The sequence below is a fragment of the Hemicordylus capensis genome, chromosome 2 (assembly GCF_027244095.1).
Source record: "Hemicordylus capensis ecotype Gifberg chromosome 2, rHemCap1.1.pri, whole genome shotgun sequence".
Classification (NCBI taxonomy): Eukaryota; Metazoa; Chordata; class Lepidosauria; order Squamata; family Cordylidae; genus Hemicordylus; species Hemicordylus capensis.
This window is the reverse complement of record NC_069658.1, coordinates 199007392-199027072: the sequence shown is the minus strand read 5'-3', so window position 1 is coordinate 199027072 and position 19681 is coordinate 199007392. Positions and strand designations below refer to the sequence as shown.

The following is a 19681-nucleotide window of genomic DNA, read 5'->3' as shown; positions in this document are numbered from 1 at the left end:
GCATATAGAGAGAGCGGAGATCATTCTCCTTGCCCCCTACTGGCCGAGGCGGGCTTGGTTCGCGGACTGAGTAAACATGTCGACCTCCCCGCCATGGCATCTTACACTTTGTCCGGACCTTCTGTTGCCAGGACCCATAGTTCATCTGGACCCCAGCTGGCTCCAACTGTGCGCCTGGAGATTGAGTGCCGCAAGCTAGGCAGCGAAGGATATTCGCACCGGGTGATGGAGACCATTCTAGCCTCTCGCCGCCTGGCAACTCAACGCATCTATCAAGCCACCTGGGTGGCCTTTTCCAGATGGGCTCGCAGGAAGAGCATCAATCCTATTTCTTCAGGGGTTCCCAAAGTCTTGGCTTTCCTTCAATCAGCTTGGAGTTACATTTGAAACCAGCCACTTCAAAAAGACAAGTCTCCGCCTTGGCTTTGGTTCTGGATATTTTGGATCCTGGCACGCAATCTTTGCACCCTCATATCTCGTTTCCTCAGGGGAGCTTCCAATTTGGCCCCTCCACCGGTCCCTCGCTTCCCTTCCTGGAACCTCAATAAGGTGCTGAACGCCCTCACCTTACCGCCGTTTGAGCCCTTGAGCTCCATGCCTCTGAGGATTCTATCATACAAGACTCTGTTCCTGGTGGCAATCATGTCAGCCCACAGGGTTTCGGAGCTGGGGGTGCTCTTGGTCTGTAAGGAACTATGTATCTTCCAGCCTGATGAGGCTATTCTGAGATTGAATCTGACCTTTTAACCAAAGGTTAATATGGTTTTTCATCTCTCCCAGGATGTCATCTTACCCTCCTTCTGCCCCAACCCTTCTCATCACAAAGAAAAACTTAGATGTCTGTTGTGCCTTGTGTTTTTATATCCGTCTCACCAAAGAGACTAAGTGGTCAGACGCTCTTTTTGTATCTTTTCATTCTCATAATCTAGGCCAGAAGGTGTCAAAGTCCTCGTTGGCAGCCTGGATTAAGGCATGCATTAGGATTGCATACGAATCTCAGGATTTGCCTCCCCTGGCAGGTATTACCTAGCACCCATTCTACCCATAGCGCTGCAGCGTCCGCAGCCTTCTCTGCCCGAGTTCCCCTGGTGGATATTTTTAGTGCTGCAAGGTGGAGCTCAGCCACTCCTTTTATTCGTCACTATAAGCTTCCTTCCTTTATTTCTTCTCAGGTGGCCTTTGGCTGTAGGGTACTGCAGCAGGTGGTCTAAAACATCCTATCCCCCCCACCCCCCAGTTTGCAGGGATACTGCTTGAGCATGTCCCACACTGATGAGTTCCAGTACATGGGGAAAAGGAACATTGGTCTTATTTTGAAGGGTTCTTTTCCCCTGTAACTGGAGCTCATCAGGCCCTCCTGGACGTTTTTTCTCAGGGTGTCCAGTGTCTCACCTCTTGTATATAGTTCGAAGGGTTCAGTCATTTTTGGGAGGAGGCAGCTTCCAGGGTTATAGTTCCTTTCTCTTCCACTTCTTCAGTCTCTTCCCTACCGTTTCCTACTTTTTCCTCTTCTTGTTGGGAAGTTGTTCTTGACATTATTGTTTTATTGAGTTTGGTATTTTAGCAGAGCCTCAACATACTTCACACTATTCACTTCAGTCCCGGAATTCTGGATGACACCCTCTAGCGAGAGTAACTACTGTTGATCATTTCCGGCCTGGCTCGAGCATGCTCAGTGACTGATCCCACACTGATGAGCTCCAGTTACAGGGAAAAAGAACCCTTCACAGGTAAGACCAATGTTCCTTTTTGTGTATGTGAATGACAATACCTGCATTCACTTTAAAAGTGAACCAAGGTGCAGACCCCTTAGATGTATGGTACAAACAGGAAATGCATGTTGTACCTATGCTCAACATAGCATGTGAATAATTGTACCTGTGAGTACAGCAATACCTGTTTATGCTGCACATTATTGAACATAACATGTGAATAGGGCTATAGTGGCTGGTCCTTGGTCATATGTTGCATGGCTGAGTGAGGATCTGAACCAGGATCTTCCAGATCCAAGTAAATTTGTTTGTTTTGTTATTTAAAATATTTATACCCTATTCCTCCAGTACACTACTGCTAGGGGCGGCTCACAACAATAAAATAGATACCATATACAATAAAACTAACCAAATTGAGTCAAAACGTTGTAGGTTAAAAATCACAATTAGTATATACTAATTGGTTATATAATTAGTATAGTTCAAATTAATAATATATATTTTAAAAGCTGAAAACTGAGAGTTATAAAAACTAAAGAACCTACCAGATATAACAAAAAATAGTACATTAAAAAGCCTCTTTTAGAAAGGTGTGTTTTTAAAACACTGAGGGAGGGAGCATGGTGAAGCTCTTCAGGGAGGGCATTCCAAAGCCAAGGGGCCACAACCGAAAAGGCCCTGTCTCTAGTCCCTGCCAACCAGATCTCTTTTAGTGGCAGGGCCATGAGACGATGAACGGAGGGCCCTGGCAGATTCATATAGGCAAATGCGGTCTGACAGATACCCCAGCCCCAAGCCATGTAGAGCTTTAAAGGTCAAGACCAGCACCTTGCATCTAGCCCGGAAGCAGACCGGTAACCAATGAAGCTGAACACTCCCCACTGCTTCTTGACATCTTATTAAGTGTAAGAACAAAGGGAGAGCCCTGCCTGATCAGACTAAAAGCCCATGAATCTCAGTCTTCTGTTTTTAGTATTGACCAGCTAGCTATCTCTGGGAAGCTCACAAACAGCTCTTGAAGTCAATCACCCTCCCTGCTTATCAGTAGCGGCCAGTGCGTGCGCTGCCGAGGGGGTGGTGAGAGGCACCTCTAAGCAGGAATTGGAAGGTGCTTACCTCTGCTCCAGCAGCACCTGCAAGCTGCTGCCTGGCCCTGCGTTTGGGGGAATCGGGCCCTGCCACTCACTGGGCCACCAGCAAGGAAACTGGCTCTGCGGAAGCCAGCTGAGTGGCAGAGCCGATCCTCCGCCGCATGGAGTGCTGGGCGGCTTGGAGCAGCTTGTAGGTGCTGCCAGGGTGGAGGTAAGCTGCTTCTAGTTTGTGCTTAAAGGTGCCTCTTGCCACTACCCCTAGCTTGGCCCTAACCCTGTGCAGAGAGTGGGTGCTCAAGGAGTTTGCCTGTAGGACCCTTGCTAGTGGGTAAAGAGGGTAAAAGGTGCTTTCTGGCCTTTAGCAGAGGGAGAGTGCAATAAATAGGTCAGAACCTCCCCATCCTCGGCTGGCTTTAAGCTATTCTTTTATCAGGCTTTTGGTTTCTAATGTGTTGAAGTTTTATTGATTAATTTGTTCTATATGATTTAAGATTTTAATGGTTGTGTGTTAATTTGTAAACTGCCCAGGTGTGTGTGTGTGTGTGTGTGTGTGTGTGTGTGTGTGTGTGTGTGTGTGTACACTGTCTTATCTATCTATGATAAATAAAACAAAATAAACTGTCCCTATCCAACCCCAGCACAGCATCCCTCCAGGGACTGTTGCGAGTGTCTCATCTATGTCCCTTTCGTACAGAGAGCCATCAATTCCTTCTCACTATGTAAACTGCCTTTTAAAAATCTCTTTGGTTGAAAATCAGCATATACCTGTTGTTAAGAATAAGAAGGGAGCTCTCCTCACTGTCCTCCGCACCGTCTTCTTCCCTCAGGGCTCTGGGGACTAGTGAACAACGCAGGCATTTCAGTCCCAACGGCCCCTAATGAGTGGCTGACGAAGGGAGACTTCCAGAAGGTCTTGGACATCAACTTGCTTGGCCTGATTGATGTCACCATCCACATGCTGCCTCTGGTGAGGAAGGCCAAGGGGAGGATCATCAACATATCCAGCGTAATGGGCCGGATTGCTTTCTTCGGAGGGGGCTACTGCCCTTCTAAATACGGGGTTCAGGCATTCTCTGACAGCCTCAGGTAACTGCTGCATATTCATGACTTATAGCATTTGGTACAGACTCCATATGCGCCCATATATGCTGCCGTGGTTGGGAAGGGGAGGAGGAGCTGCTGTTGCCATGGGCACCAGTATAACACTGAAGGGATGAAGCCCAGTCTTCCTCACGGTGCCTTTGCCCTGCAGGGAAGGCAAAGGTGGCAGTGGCTGCTGAGTTCCTTCCCCTTCCTCCTCGGAGGTTGATGGTCCCTTGGCAGCTGCTCAGAAGGGCTGGCCTCGATACCAGCCCTGCCAAGGAGGTCAATCCAGGTATGACAACATGAAGTTTTTAGTTGGATCTGGTGCCTTTCCAAACTGCTCTTGCAAACTCTCCTCTGTTAGAAGTAACACAAAGTAAATCTGTGGCCAAGAAGTGCAGAAGGCTTTTGGTGATCTTGGCTTTCTGAAGAACGCCAGGCACAACAAGGAAATCAGTCTGCCTTGGGTTTTGGGTTTTTTAAAAAAAGAAATTGCAGTGCTTAAATCTGGATATAGAAGGGAAAGGGTGGGGTAATACGAAAGGCATTTGTACTAAAGCCAGATTAAATGTTAGACTAGAAGAAGAAGAAAACTTGCTTGTAAATGTGATACCAAACCATTGTTTCCTCAAAACATCTGGAGAGTAATGTTTAATGGATACAAGCAGTGTTCCCTCTAACAGGGATTCCCAGATGTGTATGACTATAACTCCCAGAATCCCCAACTGCAATGGCTTTTGCTTGGGGATTATGGGAGTTGTAGTCAACAACATCTAGGAATCCCTCTTAGAGGGAACACTGATACAAGTATACTGTATTAAGTCCTTGCCTGAGACAAGGAATGGTTCCTCTTTCCATGCAGTGCTGTCAACTCTTTTCACCAAAATGTATGGTCTTTCTTCTTCTATTTGTATAGAGCAGCATATAATTCTACTGCTCTAACAATAAATCACATGAACAGTGTACAAAAAAACCCCACACAAAGAACAAAAACCCAAACCCATAAAATATATGAGAGACCAAATAGCAGGTAAACCATCCTGACAGAGCTGAGGTTAAAAGGCTTAGGAATAAAAAGGTCTTTATCTGGTACCAGGATGGTACCCAGAACAGGAACCAGGTAAGCCTCCCCGAGGAGATTATTCCACAAATAGGGTGCCACCACTGTGAAGATCCTTCCCTTCTGCCATTGCTCACCTCAGACAGTGGAGGTTTCTGGAGAAGAGCCTCCAATGATCATTTCTGAGCACAGGCAATCTCAAATTGGAGAGGAGGTGTTCTTTCAGGTATCCAGGTTCCAAGGTGAGCCCTAGCACTTCGAATTGTGTCCAGAATGAGACCAGAACACAGTGAAGCTCTTCAAGCACTAGCGAGAGATGTTCCCAATACTTCGCCCCATCTGCTAGTCTGATGGCTGGATTCCAAACTGCAGCTTCTGAACAGTCTTCTAAGGCAGTCCTACATAAAATGCATTGCAACAATCTAACCTGGAAGTTACCAGAGCAAGGAGAACAGTGGCTAGGCCTTTTCCAGGAGGAGCCACAGCTGCTAAAGAATGCTTTGTGCTACGGTGGTCACCCGGGTGCCCTATGACAGCTAGACCTAAAAGAGCCTGCAGACCAGAGGTAGGCAACCCTGGCTCTCTAGTTGTTGCAGTACAGTAACTTGTGGCTGGGGAATTGTGAACTGCTCCTCCACAGTCAGTGCAGCCTCATCCAGAACAGGATTCCTGCCACAATTCCCTGGACAGATGAACCACCTACCAATGGTACCTCTCTCTTGACCTTCAGCTTATGTACCTTTATCCGTTCCTTTTACTGATTCCACATATTGATTCAATGCTTCTGCTGCCTCCCCTGGATCCAGTGAAATGGAGCTGGGTGTCACCATCCTACTGAATGGTGTACCATGCTCCATGCTCCAGAACTCCAGGTAACCTCACCTGGAGGTTAACTTTTTTTTTTTTTAAGCATGGAAGATGTGAGACCCCATAGCACAAGTGCCATGGGGGCTGAGCAGCAGTCTTCCATCACCATCTTCTGCAGTTGCTTCTCCAGGTAGGAATGGGAACCATGCAAACTGGTGGCCACAACACACCCCCACCCACCCACCCCCACACACACACCCTTTCCCAGAGACCATATCTAGAGGGATATCATGGTCCCTCTACAGCAGTTGTAGTGCTGTAGGGTTGCAGTCCTGGTACTCACCCCACCCCACCCAAGGGTCTCAGCAGGGACCCAGAACCCTTTGCTTTCTAAATGAAAAGAGTGTGCTTACATAACTGAATATTGGACTTCAGTTGATTTTATTACCATTCTTCCTGTCTTGGGTTATAAGAAGTATCCTCCGTCCTTAGTGACTGGCAATCCAGACTGCTCTTCTGGGTGAAGAACCACACAAGGCTCAAGCTCTGTAGGGTTAGGGAATGATCCTTGACTTCTTGTGACAGAACTCCCTGAATAATTGCATCTGTCAAGTGTGGAGTGGGGCTGTCAGGGTGGGCATGGATACAGGAGCTGTTATGGGGTGCACTTCTGAATATGCAACGACACCACTGCAGTCTATGGCACTGTATTTTGCCAAAGAGTCCATGAGAACTAGTGGGATTGCACTCGCTGACCCTTCAACCAGCGTACATTATCTATCAGGGTGATCAAAGCAGCTTTCAGGTTGAAAGATTCATGCAAGACATCTATACAGGAAGCTGTTGGACAGGTTTGATTCTGAAGATATTCTTGCACCAGAGCAGGCAGGTTTTAGAGCCCTCCTACATCCCAGGCTTTGATTTTGCAACATCTGGCAGAAAAACACACCTCAAGATCTAAGACAGTCCTGCATGCTGAAGTTTGCCTTTGATCTTATATCAAAGGAAAAAATATGGTGTAAACTGAAAGCTTCCACAGTCGACCACTGTCTACTTCTTCTTCTGTCAAGTTCCTATCGGAATGCCTGTCTGAACGTCAAGTGTACCGCAGCAGGCCATCTCTCCAATGCCATTTTAACATATAGAGGTGTTAAGCAAAGTTGTATTTTAGCACCACTCTTATTTAACTTTTATATAAATTCTCTTGTCGCCTTTAGCTAATTCTGGTTTCTACCCCCCAAAATTGGCCTCTAAACCTGTATCAATACTTCTTAATGCAGGTGGTGCCTAAATGCTATCCCAAAAACCAATCGGCCTGAGGAGGACACTTAATTCCCTGGCTCTTTATTGCGAGGAGCATGCTCTACAGATTATTTTATTTTATTTATTAGAAATATTTAATATATCGCCCACTCTGAAGACTCTAGGCAGTGTACAAAAACAAGCAAAGCAAGAGAACATTAAATTTACATTCTAAATTAAAAACTACAGTAACTAACAAAAAAGAAAAAAACCAAATAGGTAAACTACAGGGCAAAAGCCTGGCGAAAAAGAAGTCTTCAATAGAGATTTAAAAATAAGTAAGGAAGGGGCTAAACAAATCTGAAGGGGAAGGGAGTTCCAGAGAAGTGGGGCAGCCCCCGAACTGGCCCCCTCGCCGCTCCTAGCACCCCAAACCGGCCCCCTCGCCGCTCCTAGCACCCCGAACCGGCCCCCTCGCTGCTCCTAGCACCCTGAACCTCTTGGAAATCAGGGACCGACAAAAGGTCCTTGAGGAGGAGCTGGTTCCATGAGGAGAGCTGATCTCGAAACTGGGCTAAGGGATTAACTATACAAAAACCAAGATCGTGAGGTTTGGAAAGTGCCCAAAGACACTGGCTTGTGCTTTTGATGGATGCAGGATTGAGCAAGTCAGTTGGTTCAGGTATTTTAGAAAACTGAAAGACTACACCTAAATATTTGAACCAACTGACTTGCTCAATCCTGCATCCATCGATAGAACAAGCCAGTGTCTTTGGCTTGAGGTTCGGGCACAGGTTCAGCACTGCAGGGAAAGGAGCAATGAGATGTAGAATAGGTCCTTACCTGCTTTCTGCCACCCCATGCAGCTTCCTGATGGGGTGGCGCATGTCCCAAGCACCCGTGTGCCAGCACACACACACACACACACACACACACACACACACACACACACACACACACACACGGCGTCCGTGCATGTACAGGTGCCATTTGTGTGTTCAGCAGCACCATGCTGACCATGTAAATGGCGCCCATACATGTGCGGACACTGTGTGTGGGAACTTGGGACGCACACCGACCCAGCAAGAAGCTGCTTTGGGTGACAGAAAGCAGTAAGGACCTGCTCTCCTCCTTATTAAAGCTCCCGCTTGCCGCTCCCCTCCCTGTGGCACCAAACCTGTGCTCGAACCTCAGTTTCAAAAGGCCGGTGGAATGGATAAATTCGAAACTGGCAGGGAGGAGAGCTGCTGCTACTGCCTCAGGCTGGGTAAGGGGGTTACAGGAGAGAAAAGAGGATATGTGCTCATCACCAAAACATGGGGGCCATACTTGCTTGTGTCAATAAGGTGCACATTTAGACATAAAACACATGAAGACTGCTTCCGTCACTTCCACACCTTGGCCCTTTTATCTGTAGGACTATGTAGATGTTTCCATGAGAAGAGCTGATCTTGTAGTAGTGGCCCTTTGCTCAACAGGGTCCACCTTGGGTTGCATTTGGATGGGTGACTACCTGTGAATGCTGTAAGACATTCCCCTTATGGAGTCATAGCTCAGTGGCAGAACATCTGCATGCTTACATGCAGAAGGATCCAGGTCAGCCAGGATGGTTTAAGACTAGATCAGGGGAAGAAACTGGGATTGGCTTGGCTTTCTATCCAGCCTCTATTCGTGTTTCCAGACAGCTTCCTGGCATCTTTTGAGGGCTTTAAGAAGGCACTTCGCGTGATTGCTGAAGGCTTAGCCTGCTCTCCCCCACACATGAGCAGTCGCTCATTGCTGGGTGGCTGGATCAGCCGAGCGGCTGCTCCAGTTGGGCACTCCTGGGCCTGGCCGCAGCTCCATCAGGAGCTCCAAGGGAAGGGGAGCGCTGCTGCGTGGTCCCCTAGCCCCCCGAACCCCAGGAAGGCACTGCATGAGTGTGCGGTGCCTTCCTGGGGTCCTCCCCGCACCCCAACACAATCAATTGAACAAGGTTAATGTAGCTCTCGCTCTGTTAACCTCATTTAGGGTGAGGGGGTAGTTAGGCGGGCTGGCTGCCAAAGAATCACCGGGCTCACCCACAAGCCCGGTGGTTCTCATAATTGCTCGAAACTGCACTCAGGGAGCACAGCCCAGTTTTGAGCAATCCTGTGAATAGTGTCAGAGGGATTTATCTCACTTGCTCTGGGGCAGGGAGAAGGCAAGGCGTATTTTTCTTTTCTTTTTCCAAACCACCATCTGGAAGTCACTTTTTACACATGAGTAGAACATTCTACTCCTAAGTAGTCCCATTGGATGCCTCGTCAGACTTTTCTGGCCAAAGAACCGACAATAATTTCACATTTCACTCCAGTGGAGTGCAGTGGTGACTTCTGTGGCTGCAAGGCTCACTGAGAATGTGAGTTCTCAGCTAAAAAATGAACACCAAGCCACACATGAATGAGGATCCATACTTCAACATCTCAGTTCTTAGCATTGTAGATGAAAGGATACTCTCTGACTGACCTAAAGTCAGCCATCCTAGGTTTGGGAGCTGGTCAAGTGCCTTCTGCAGGCTAGTCTCCCACCACCATCACATCTTGTGCTTGGGTTCTTGTCAGCTGTCCCGGGCATAGACTCCCTGATTACATACAATACCAACGTCTTCTGTCCACCCAAGCCAAACACAGATGATAGTGCTTCCCTTTGTGAATGTGGTTGCATCTCTGGAGGTATGCTGGCTTGTTGTGTGCCTACACAGGTCAACTGTTTGCTAAGAAGAGCCTCTGCCAGTTATACACTGGGGAAAACGTTATCCCTCACAATTCTCTGTGGATAATTCTCCATTGTCCCTCACCACAATGAAGATTGCAAGTCTCATCTGAGAGCAAATTCTGTTCAATGAGATCCTCCTGGCTTCCTCCCTCTCAGTCTTTCAGAGAAGATTTTAATAATAAAACTTTACTCAGGCCTTTGGTCTATGGTTGGCTTCCCTCTAATTCTCTGATGGGTGGAATAGCTGCGTTGATTTCTGTGTATTTTAAATTTACTTATTATTATTATTATTATTATTATTATTATTACTTGTTTACACAGTCAGACAGGTGTTATTGACTGGTTTGTTTTATCCAGACATCGAGTCCTTCCCAAGGACCTGGGATGCCAGAATTTTATTGTCAATGGTTATAGATATCGTCGCAGAATATAGGCTGTTCCCAGTAAAGCTGCTTTTTGTAATTGGCTGATGGTGATTTCTGTGGCCCCTATGGTGTTGAGGTGCTCTTCAAGGTCTTTTGGAACTGCACCCAGGGCGCCAATGACCACAGGGATTATTTTGGTCTTCTTCTGCCACAGGCTTTCAATTTCAGTTTGTAGATCTTTGTATTTGGTGATTTTTTCTATTTCTTTTTCTTCTATTCCGCTATCCCCTGGTATTGCTATGTCGATTATTTTGACTTGTGTTTCTTTCTTCTCGACTACAGTGATATCTGGTGTATTGTGTGGCAGATGTTTGTCTGTTTGTAGTCGGAAGTCCCATATTATTTTTACATCTTCATTTTCTACCACTTTTTCAATTTTATGGTCCCACCAATTCTTGGCTACAGGTAGCTTGTATTTTTTGCAGATGTTCCAGTGTATCATCCCTGCTACCTTGTCATGCCTTTGTTTGTAGTCAGTCTGTGCGATCTTTTTACAACAGCTGATTAGGTGGTCCACGGTTTCATCTGCTTCTTTACAAAGGCGGCACTTGCTGTTTGTTGTGGATTTTTCTACTTTTGCTCTTATTGCATTTGTTCTTAGTGCCTGTTCTTGTGCAGCCAGTATTAAACCCTCTGTTTCTTTCTTCAAGTTGCCATTCTTAAGCCATTGCCAGGTCTTGGTGATGTCTGATTTTCTACTTATTTTGTGTAAATATTGACCATGCAGTGGCTTATTTCTCAATTTTTCTGCTTGGTTCTTGACTTGTTCTTTCTTGTAGGCCTGTTTTGTTTCATTGGTGTTGAATAGTTTCGCGTTCTTGACCATTGAAGTGCATCTTCTTCACTGTCCCTTATATATTCTTCAAGGCCTCTTTTCTCCTCCTCTACTGTTTGATGGACTTGCAGCATTCCTCTTCCACCTGAGCTGCGAGGGAGGTAGAGCCCATCTACATCACTGCGGGGGTGCAGAGCATGATTGATGGTCATGATTTTCCTGGTCTTACGATCTAGCAACTCTAGCTCTGCCTGGGTCCAGTCTATTATTCCTGCAGTGTATCTAATAACAGGTATAGCCCAGGTGTTTATGGCTTGTATGATGTTCCTGCCATTGAGTTTGGACTTGAGGATTTTTCTGACTCTCCTGATGTATTCACTTCCAATTTTTCTTTTAACTTCAGTGTGTGTGACGTTATCAGCCTGGAGAATGCCCAAGTATTTGTAAGGTTCTTTCTCTTCCAGGTTCTTGATCTTGCTTCCATTGGGCAGTTCTATTGCTTCTGTTTTTATTATTATTTTTATTATTATTGTTGTTGTTGTTGTTTATATCCCGTTCTACCTCCAAGGAGCCCAGAGCGGTGTACTACATACTTGAGTTTCTTTTTCACAACAACCCTGTGAAGTAGGTTAGGTTGAGAGAGAAGTGACTGGCCCAGAGTCACCCAGCTAGTTTCATGGCTGAATGGGGATTTGAACTTGGGTCTCCCCGGTCCTAGTCCAGCACTCTAACCACTACACCACGCTGGCTTTCAATGCAATTAAAATGCAATTTTAATGACTGTTCCATTCAATTGGGAACAGGCAGTCCTTTGTGAACTGGGGCCCAGGTTGGATATGGTCTGTCAGTGCCTATTAGCAATGACTGTTGCGGGTAATTACTTATATAGCAAAGTGTTTCAGGAGCTAATTCACTCCCATTACAACAGAAGTTAACAGGGTTTCTGGGGCAACAGCTTGTAAATGATAAGCATGGAGATTCATATAAGGTTAAACTAATCTATTTTATTCAGAAGTACATGATGATAGGAAAAGACCTATATCTAACTTTTGGCTACATGTAGGTCAGAGAGAAGTCTCATGAAGCATGGTGCTCAGAGAGAGAGCAAGCTAGAAGCATTCTGGGAAGGAGGAGGAGGAAGTCATTCCCAGGAACTTCCTGAGTACATTCTTTCCATAGAGGGGTCATAGAGACAGAGATAAACAGGAAAGAGAAGGAGACCCTAACTATCTATCGCAACTCCAAATGCCCCCAGTGGTCATTAGGGCTATACTGGTGCAAAAGGTCGATGCCATCTGGATCTCCAACAATGACACCCAAAGAGAATTTTCCGATCTAATCCAGAGGTCATTCCTTTAAATACCAATTGCTGGGGACAAACAGACAAGAAAAGTTCATGCCCTGCTTGTGAACACCCAGGGACTGCCATGAGGTTGCTGTTCAGAACAAGATGCTGGGTTTGTGGTGCCTTAGTCTGGCCTAGGTGGGCTCTTTTGAAATTGCAAACTTTCCTTGAAGCACACTCCTATCCCAGGGGCTGAAGGACATGATGCTGTTCTTCCTGTTCTCAGGCGCGAGATGTCCTGCTTTGGAGTGAAGGTCTGTATAATCGAGCCAGGCTACTTCCAAACCATGATCACGAATGAAAAGCTCATCTTGGACAACTTCCATGGCTCCTGGGAGCGGCTCCCAAAGGAGACCAAGCAAGCGTACAGCGAGGCTTACCTGCAGAAATGTAAGTGGCACCCTCCTCTTGGCTTGAATTTTGATCCCACTTGCTTTGGGATCAAAATCTGTATGTTTGAAAATCAAGTCATCATCAAACATCACTGATTGGGACACTGTCTATTCTGCAACATCATCCAGCTTCTCTAGCCAGATCTGTGGCCCAGTTCTGTGCATGTTCATTTGACTGCCAGTGGGACTTGGCATCCAAGTCAGTGTGCATAAAGTTGTAGCCTCAAGCAACTAAGCATGTTATGCGCACCCTGAGCTAGAAAACAAATGAAACTCTGCATCAAACAAAAAAAATAAGTCTGTGCAAATTCTCATCTGCCAGTTGTGCTTCTATGAGTTGAAGAGGCAAAGAACCACTAGGAGGAATGATGCCCTGTCCCTGCCATTAGAAATCCTGTGTACTATATGCATGCACACGTGCACCCCGGCACACATTCTTAAAAGACATTTTGCCAGGCATTTGTCCACAGCCTTGCAAGCAGTCATCAGGGCCTTTTAACTAAAAATGAAAGCTCACCTGTTCAGGATGCAGAGACAGGATCAAAATTTTGTGCTTGCCCAACGGGTTCCTGGGATACACACCTAAGCCTTGAATATGCATAATATTGCTATGACTGGAAAACAAATTCTTAAGAAATACAATGAAAGTTGGGACTTGATAGACCTTTGGTCTGATCTAGGGGTGCAATTCTGATGACTGGTGGGGGACTGACACAGAATGGAGCTGCCAGCACACCTGATCTGTAGGTAGTAATGTGCACAGAATGTGCTTTCTTTCCTCCTCAAAACCCCTATTTGAATAAGATCTCCAAAAGATAGCCATAATGTGAAGAGGCTTAGAGGAATGAGGCAAGACATTTCTTCCACCCGCACTGAGTTGCTGTGGCTTTACTGCAGCCCAGTGGAGGTATTTTACCCTGCCTGCTTGCCTGCCTGCCCATCTGGCTGCCCATCTGGCTGGCTGGCTGGCTGCCCGCCCGCCCGCCCATCTGCCCGCCCGCCCATCTGCCCGCCCGCCCATCTGCCCGCCCGCCCATCTGGCTGCCCATCTGGCTGGCTTCCCGCCCATCTGGCTGCCCATCTGGCTGGCTGCCCGCCCGCCCAGCCGCCCATCTGGCTGCCCATCTATCTATCGTTAAATTTGTATACTGCCTTTCATTAAAACATTCCCAAGGTTGTTCACACAAACATTAAAAACAAGATTATAAAAATGACACAATTAAAATATTAAGCTAAAATATAAAACAAATCTGACTAAAAAGATTTAAAATACAAGCATAAGAACTGTACAAAATACAAAGAAGCAGCAGTAGAGACAATCATATAAAAGCCTGGGTAAAAAGCCAAGGTTTAAAAATGGATGTGAGACCGAGGAGCAAATAGCCACTGGGAGAGCATTCCAGAGCCTGGGGGCAGCAACAGAGAAGGCCTTGTCCCACGTGCACGACAGCCGCACCTCCCTCATTGTCGGCACCCAGAGCAGAGCCCCCTCAGATGACCTCGTCAATCGGGCAGCAACTCTTGGGAGCAGGCGGTCCCTCAGGTATCCCGGCCCCAAAACGTTAAGGGCTTTAAAGGTCAAAACCAGCACCTTGAATTGGACCCAGAAACAAACTGGTAGCCAGTGCAGTTCTTTCAAAACGGGGGTAATATGGTCCCAGCTGGCAGCTCTGGATAACATCCTAGCTGCCACATTTTGCACTAGCTGCAGTTTCCGAATATTCTTCAAGGGCAGCCCCACTCAGAGCACGTTACAGTAATCCAGCCATGACATAACTAAGGCATGTGTAACAGTGGCCAGATCTACCTTCTCCAACAACAACAAATATTTATATCCTGCTTTTCAACAAATGTTTCCAAAGAAGTTTACATAGAGAAATAAAAAATAAAATGGCTCCCAGTACCCAAAGGGCTCACAATCTAAAAAGAAACATAACAGACACCAGCAACAGTCACTGGAGGTACTCTGCTGGGGGTGGATAGGGACAATTACTCTTCCCCTTCTAAAATAAGAATCACCATGTTAAAAAAGTGCCTCTTTTCCCAGTTAGCAGGGATTAGAAAACATATCAGAGAGTGTGCTGCACCACCCAGAATGGACTGCACCCCTATCCCTGGGTCAGCTGCCCTACAGTTCAAGAGCACCTGTGTGCTCTTTGCTCCTGCTGCAGATTGTCCACCAATACTGCCTCAGTTCCGAAACCAGGTCAAGAGCCAGATTGAAAAAGATAATCTGTTTTCTCCAGCATACTTTAGATGCCACCACATGGGATTCTCTTCCTGTACCCCGTTATAGGGGGTGGAAGGCACAGCTTTGCAGTGGTTCCACTCCTACCTCACAGGCAGATTCCAGATGATGTCTCTTGGAGACTGTTCTTCAAAATCTGAACTTTCGTACGGTGTGCCTTAGGGAATCTGCCCGTGAGGTAGGAGCAGAACAACTGCAAAGCAGTGCCTTCCATCCCCGATCCCCTCAGACATTCCAGAAGGATACTATTGTCAATAGTATTTAGGGATAACCAGGGTACAGGAAGAGAAAAATATGCATTAGGCAAGGTCAGGAGGCAACAAAATCTTAACTAACAGTATTAACTCGAGTCTCATGTAGAGGCGTCTTAGCTTAAGGTCTGAATTGTCAATTAAATCAGCTTAAGGCTTTACTTGAGAGGGGACCAGATATAGACTTAAAGAGAAGAAAGAAGGGAGCAAGGAGATTCAGAAGGGATAGGTGGTTAGTATTACTGGTCCCGGTCCATTGGTGCGTTGGATGCATTTGTGGGTTAGATTGTGCAGGTCGATTTCCTCGTGGGGGAAAGCAGGAAAGTGAAAAGGCAAGCTGCACAGAGTTGCCACTCGGAAGCTAGGGAAACAGGATAGTGTTTGTTTCCAGGATAGGTTCAGGGGTGTTCTGTCCTCTGTTGTGTTTTTCCCTTCTCTTGACCATGGGCTCAGGTCAGGAATACAAATAGGCAAAATCATGCCCTGGGGCAATGCAAAGGTCAGATGCCCTGACTGCAGGGACTGAAACTGGCATGCAGGGCTGTCCCTGGGGGGCCCGGGGCTAGGGGCGAGTCAGCATGCGTGGGGCCTCCTTAACATTTTGATCTAATATACATCATATGTAAAATATGCACACAAACATACAGTTTTTAAAACATAATTTTTATTCCAAAACTGAATTCTCTTGCAATAAAGGATTTGTACACTGCCTAGAGATTTACATATCAGGTGGTATAAAAATGATAGATAAATAAAATAAAAATCTTATTTTGAAGGACACTTAGATTCTCAACATGACTGTGTATTTATTGCAAGGGCAGGCATCATTTTGAAGAAGGCACTCCACACTTTTGCATGGAGGCAGAATTGGGGGGCTCCGCTTCCAACATCTCCCCCCCCCCCAGTTTCCTTTTCCACTCTTTGTACAAATACAGTCCACCCAGACAAAAGCAATTATTCCTAAGGTACAAGCTTAGTGTGGGAGTTGCAAAGGGGGCGGGGAAAGGGTGAATGGATGAATTATTGCATCCCCCCAAACAGATCATCTTTCCTTGCCTGCCCTTCTTTTAAAAGACATACACACATGGAACCTTCCAGTCCACCCCCTCCCTCTATTCCAAGGCTAAAAATAAACCCCAGAATCAGCTTCATCATGGTTTTCCTTTCTTCCCACCCACAACTTAAATTAAGGTGTCCCCCCAACCAAACATTCAGTGATCACAGCCCCTTCCAGGTTTATTCTTTGGAGAAGGGACATGTGCAGGGATAATTAGTGCAAGAGACAGTAATAATAAAGGGGTAATCTTCCCACCCACTCCAAAAAATAGCCCATGGGATATATAATTAGGCTGGGCAAGTTTCTGCAAGAACTCTTCTCCACCGAGTTCTTCCCAAGCTTTCATTGTCTCTCACTTTCGTTTTCCTGGGGATGGGAGGCACCTCTCTGCTAAGGGTGCAATCCCACAATCTAGAGATCTCACCTTGATCACTGGCGCAGGATCACGACCTGCCTGCCTGCTCTTCCCCACCCAGGCCCCATCACCCAGTGATCAACACCCAAAGTAACAAAGTCTGAGATTGGAGGGAGAGAATAATTTTAAAGAGAGAAAAGGTTGTTTGGAAGAAGATTTGCTTCCCCATGTCCCTCTTCTTGCCTTTAGTTTAAAGGGGGAAAATAAAATCTGGTAGGATCTCCAAGCACCCAAGAAAAACCTGCCAAATCGGTTTATGTCAGATTCACCAGAAAGTGCAATCTCTCTTTCAACTGCCTGGGGAGGAGGAAGAAAAACCTCGCCAACACTTCTGATTTGGTGCTGCTATGAAAGCCAGCCATGGAGAAATGGCCGTCTGGACAAAGTCAGGCAGCAGGGCCAGCCAGAACTCAAGGTCTGAGGCATGCCGAAAGCTTCCCATACCCTCCAACACAGCAGGATATTTTGCTCCTGTGCGAGGCTCCCTACTGCTGAGTGAGTGCCGAGAGGCAGGCTGCTCGCCACTTGCTCAGAGGAACCCCTGTCTCCCTCACCCACCCCGACAGTACATCAGGGTGCCGGTGGCGCTGCTCCTGCCGCATGGCGCAAGTGCTGTGGAGAGGCAGCTCACCACTCACTCGGATCCCCCCACACCAGACCCAGTACGGTGGCGCCACACAAGGCTGACAGCCGAGCGAGCAAGCGGGAGGCTTGCCGCTCGCTCGGACACTGGTGGCGTGCTCGGCAGTCAGCCTTGTGTGGCGCCACCGTACTGGGTCTGGTGTGGGGGGATCCGAGTGAGTGGTGAGCTGCCTCTCCACAGCACTTGCACCACTGTTGCTGCCCCCGCAGGGCCTGTCCAGGTGTGGGACCCAGGGCCAGGATCCCGGCCACCCCACCCTAAGGATGGGCCTGCTGGCATGTAACAAAGAAGTTTGTGTTTGCATGTAGCAATCAAGTGGGTGTGCTCTTTCAGAAACAAAAGATGGACTGGCTGGTCGAGAGGTGCCTGTAGGGTGCTGGATGGGTGGGCTCAAAAGCCTTATCTGAGATGGGGACATCTCTTCCTGGGAGAGAGAGAGGTTTCCTTTTCTGTTAAGGATTCTACCTCTGGCTCCCTGCCAGCTCATTAATGTTGGGATACGAGACTGGGTGTGTGACATGCTTATCTGGGTAATTGTGAGAGCAATTAGGGAGTTAAATCCCATTGCGAAGGGAGTTAAATCCCATTGCGAAGGGAGTTAGCTATTTCTCTTGTGAAAGGTCTCTTTGACCTGGGTCTGCTTGTTAGCTTCCTCCCCTTTTGCATGAGTGGCCATAGGGGTCTCCCCACAGTCATTTGGTATTCTGACCTTGGGCAGTGCTGACCCATGTTTGCTTATGCCAAGTGACCAAACTGCATAGTTTGCCAAATACGGGCATGTGCAGAGTTCACGATCCCGTGAGCTCAGGGGTACGAGATGGAGGTTGCAAGCCTGCAACTCCAAATCACACAGAGGGGTGCTGTTTGCAGCCCCAAGACAAGCTGTTTCAATAACATCCTCGATCTTGTCTTTGCTATGTCTGCATACTTTAAGGCTCTTTACACGAGAGCAGCCCTAGCCAGGCTTTCATAGCCCTACCTTGGTAGGACTGCTTGTGTAAAGCACCGGGCTCAAGGCCGATCCTGGCACTGCCTTGCTGAGTATCCTGGGGTCCTCCCCCCCCCCCCGCACAGGCTTTTACTGAGGTAAGAGGCCGTGTGTGCCCTCTTACCCCAGTTTCCGTTTGGGCGCCTAAAGCTCCTGACTCACGAGGTAATCCCCCAATGCACTGCACTTATCACGTGCAATTGTTGTGGGATTTTTGGAGGCCAGGCAGCGTTTCCCTAGCCTCAAAATGCTGCATGGCTTGTGGCAGCACTGGTTGTGTGGGCCTGTGAGCCGCGTGGCCCCTGAACGAAGCCAGATCATCTGGGGGGAAGGTTAGGTGCTATCTTGCCTCCCTCCCGCTCTATCCAGCGCTCTCAAAGGTCATGTGAACGACCTCTTGGTGGTGTTGATAACTTATAGTGACTTCCATGTGCGTGGTTCTGTACAAAGAATGAGAGGGCAGGTCCCTGCCCCAAGGGGTTTACAGTCCAAATATTGAGTCAAGGGAAATTGCAGAGGAAAGGGAGGGAAATGGAGGCAGGAATATGCACAGGAAAAATATGCAAGTGTTTGTTCCACATACTTCAGCTTAGATACAGGTGGGAATGGGGACTAAGGCGACATGCTAAAGGTTTAACAGAAAAGGTGGGTTTTAAGAACAGGGGAATTTGAGGGAAGTGAGGGGAGGCATTGTGCAAGTGTTCCAGGAGGTGCTTCCAAGTTTGAGGGCCAGCCAGAGGCGCACCTAGATATTTTTGGCACCCGGACCTGAGGCTTCGGAGGTCCCCCACCCTGCTGCGAGCCCTTCCATCTATTTTTTAAAACATGCTAATACCCGCCGTCCCACCACTGCTGCCTGGCTCCTAGGTGGCTATTTCCCCTTCGCCACCGCTCACTACTTACCCCCCGGTGGCAGCTGCGGCCAGCCTCCCCGACCTGCAGACCAGCCTCCTTTGCGCACGTGTGCAGTAGGAGTTATGGAGTGTCGAGTGGTGGCAAAGGGGAAATAGTGGAGGGGGGCAGGCATCAGCGGTGGGGCTTTGGGGAGGCCCCCCAGAGCATTTGGAGGCCACAGACTCCCGCCCTGTGGTCTGTGCTTAAATACGCCACTGGGGGCACCAAGGGAGAAAAGGTGGAGATGTTTGAGGGAGCAGGAGACCTTCCAGTGGTTGGAGGCAGAGGAGCTAAGGAGCAAGAGCTCACAGGCAGTAGTGTAGCAGGATATGAGAGAGAGAGAGAGAGAGAGAGAAGGGTAATGCCACTGAGGACCTTTGAAAGTAAGGACAAGAAGCTTGTGCTGGAACTGAGAGCAGAGGAAGCCTTTGAATGGATTTGGGAAGTGGAGGCGACATGGTTCAAGGAAGAGGTAAACGGTTTTAGCAACAGAGTGCTGAATGGAGGTGAAGGGACT

The 19681-nt window shown here is 47.6% G+C and overlaps 1 protein-coding gene across 5 annotated transcripts in view; it reads left to right on the top strand.

The window, feature by feature from the left end:
• LOC128346611 (retinol dehydrogenase 16-like) overlaps window positions 1-19681 on the top strand; it is a 37903-nt gene that overhangs the window by 12282 nt on the left and 5940 nt on the right. For all 5 annotated transcript variants that reach the window (XR_008317084.1, XM_053300079.1, XM_053300081.1 and 2 more), the window contains exons 3-4: window positions 3631-3889; window positions 12503-12666. Coding sequence is in view for 4 of the 5 variants with exons in the window: in XM_053300079.1 (XP_053156054.1) it covers window positions 3631-3889; window positions 12503-12666 (423 nt within the window). In the remaining variant the exon portion in view is untranslated. The remainder of the gene's footprint in view (window positions 1-3630; window positions 3890-12502; window positions 12667-19681) is intronic.